The sequence below is a fragment of the Pollachius pollachius genome (genome assembly GCF_949987615.1).
Source record: "Pollachius pollachius genome assembly, chromosome: 10".
Taxonomy (NCBI): domain Eukaryota; kingdom Metazoa; phylum Chordata; class Actinopteri; order Gadiformes; family Gadidae; genus Pollachius; species Pollachius pollachius.
In genome coordinates, this window is record NC_136943.1 from 20,578,987 (window position 1) to 20,580,480 (window position 1,494).

General features: G+C 38.5%; 1 protein-coding gene across 2 annotated transcripts in view; it reads left to right on the forward strand.

The window, feature by feature from the left end:
* Positions 1-251: 251 nt before the first annotated feature.
* The window catches only part of guf1 (GTP binding elongation factor GUF1), a 12,764-nt gene continuing 11,521 nt past the window's right edge, over positions 252-1,494 (forward strand). For both annotated transcript variants that reach the window (XR_013812131.1, XM_079744325.1), the window contains exons 1-2: positions 252-624; positions 1,069-1,180. Coding sequence is in view for 1 of the 2 variants with exons in the window: in XM_079744325.1 (XP_079600451.1) it covers positions 430-624; positions 1,069-1,180 (307 nt within the window). In the remaining variant the exon portion in view is untranslated. The remainder of the gene's footprint in view (positions 625-1,068; positions 1,181-1,494) is intronic.

The following is a 1,494-nucleotide window of genomic DNA, read 5'->3' on the forward strand; positions in this document are numbered from 1 at the left end:
CGACCATTATACGAATATGATATAATACAATATATACATGAATTCGTATGTATTATACTATACACATACATTATATTTTACCCTCACATAAGGCTTTCGCACACCTTTTACATTTATATTTGACATGATTCTTGGCAATAACATAAGAATGTAAAACACCATTTCCCAGCATTCCTTGCTCCCAACCTTTCACCCCAAAATGGCGGCGCCCGGACAAATCATGCAGCTATTATGACAGCGGGCACGAATTTTATAAAAGAAAATACGTTCAATGCACAATATTTCTTGTTCCATGTTTGAACATCAATTTCTCTGACTTTTACCAGTTTCGCTTTGCAAATTGTCAAATAGCTTAAAATTGATCTTCGTTCAAAGTGACTGTATTACTGTCGTCGAGTCTGCTCGCCTGTGTAGGGTTTATTAATCTCAATGGCAACAATGACGTTGTCTCATCTGAAACAGGGCTCTAAAACACCCTGGTTTAGACGCATTTTGGAGTTCAAAATGTTCAAAAGGAAGATACAAGGCTACAGCATAACGCAGACAATGCTGAGACACCGATGGATGAAACATCTTCCCGTGTTCTCCAGCAGTGTGCAGCCGATCAGCACGCAGAGCGACAAGGTGATTCTGTCAGTAATCTGTATCGTTATCTTTCCTGGTCCAGACTTCTCTCAGGATCAATCTGTACCGTTAACTTTCCTGATTCAGACTTCTCTCAGGATCAATCTGTACCGTTATTGTCCTGGTTGAGACTTCTCTCAAGGTCTTCCAGCTAAACACTCAATGGGACAGGGTCTGCTGGGATATTTCATACGCTCACTCCATGTCTAACTGCCCAATATATGCCCAATAAGCTCAAATATCCTTTCTCCCACACGAATAAACATTGAATGATTTCCCTCCCAATTTTACCATTTGCTTATCAAAGTCGACCATGTCTGTTTGCTGGAAGACTATTGAGATAATCATGAGAGAACATGTGTTCATTGGTTATGCATACAGAATAAGGTGCACTAGCCAGTGAATAGTTAATTTATTAATTCGCAGGCTTCTTCTTTTTCTTAGGATGCTATTGATTTATCCAAGTTCCCTGTGGAAAGAATCAGAAATTTTAGCATCATTGCTCACATTGATCATGGAAAAAGCACCCTCGCTGACCGGCTGTTGGAGATAACAGGTGGGTTTACCTGCTGGGCAGACCGCTGTAGATGTATTATTAGCCAAGCCAACACACTCTTATACACATGAAAATAGCTTGTTGGCAATTGGTTAGTTTTATTGTCAAAAACAAATATTAAACAGAAAAAAACAACAATAAACAGATTGAAGCAAATTAATAACATACCAAATAAGCATTTGCAATATATTTAAACATATGTTAAGAGCAAGGTAGAAGTCACTAAGTTAGATCTTAGTCTTATCAGTGTTGTGTTGTGTTGTTCTCCTTTTCAGTATTACTATTCGCAATACCACGTTGACAGACATTGGGTT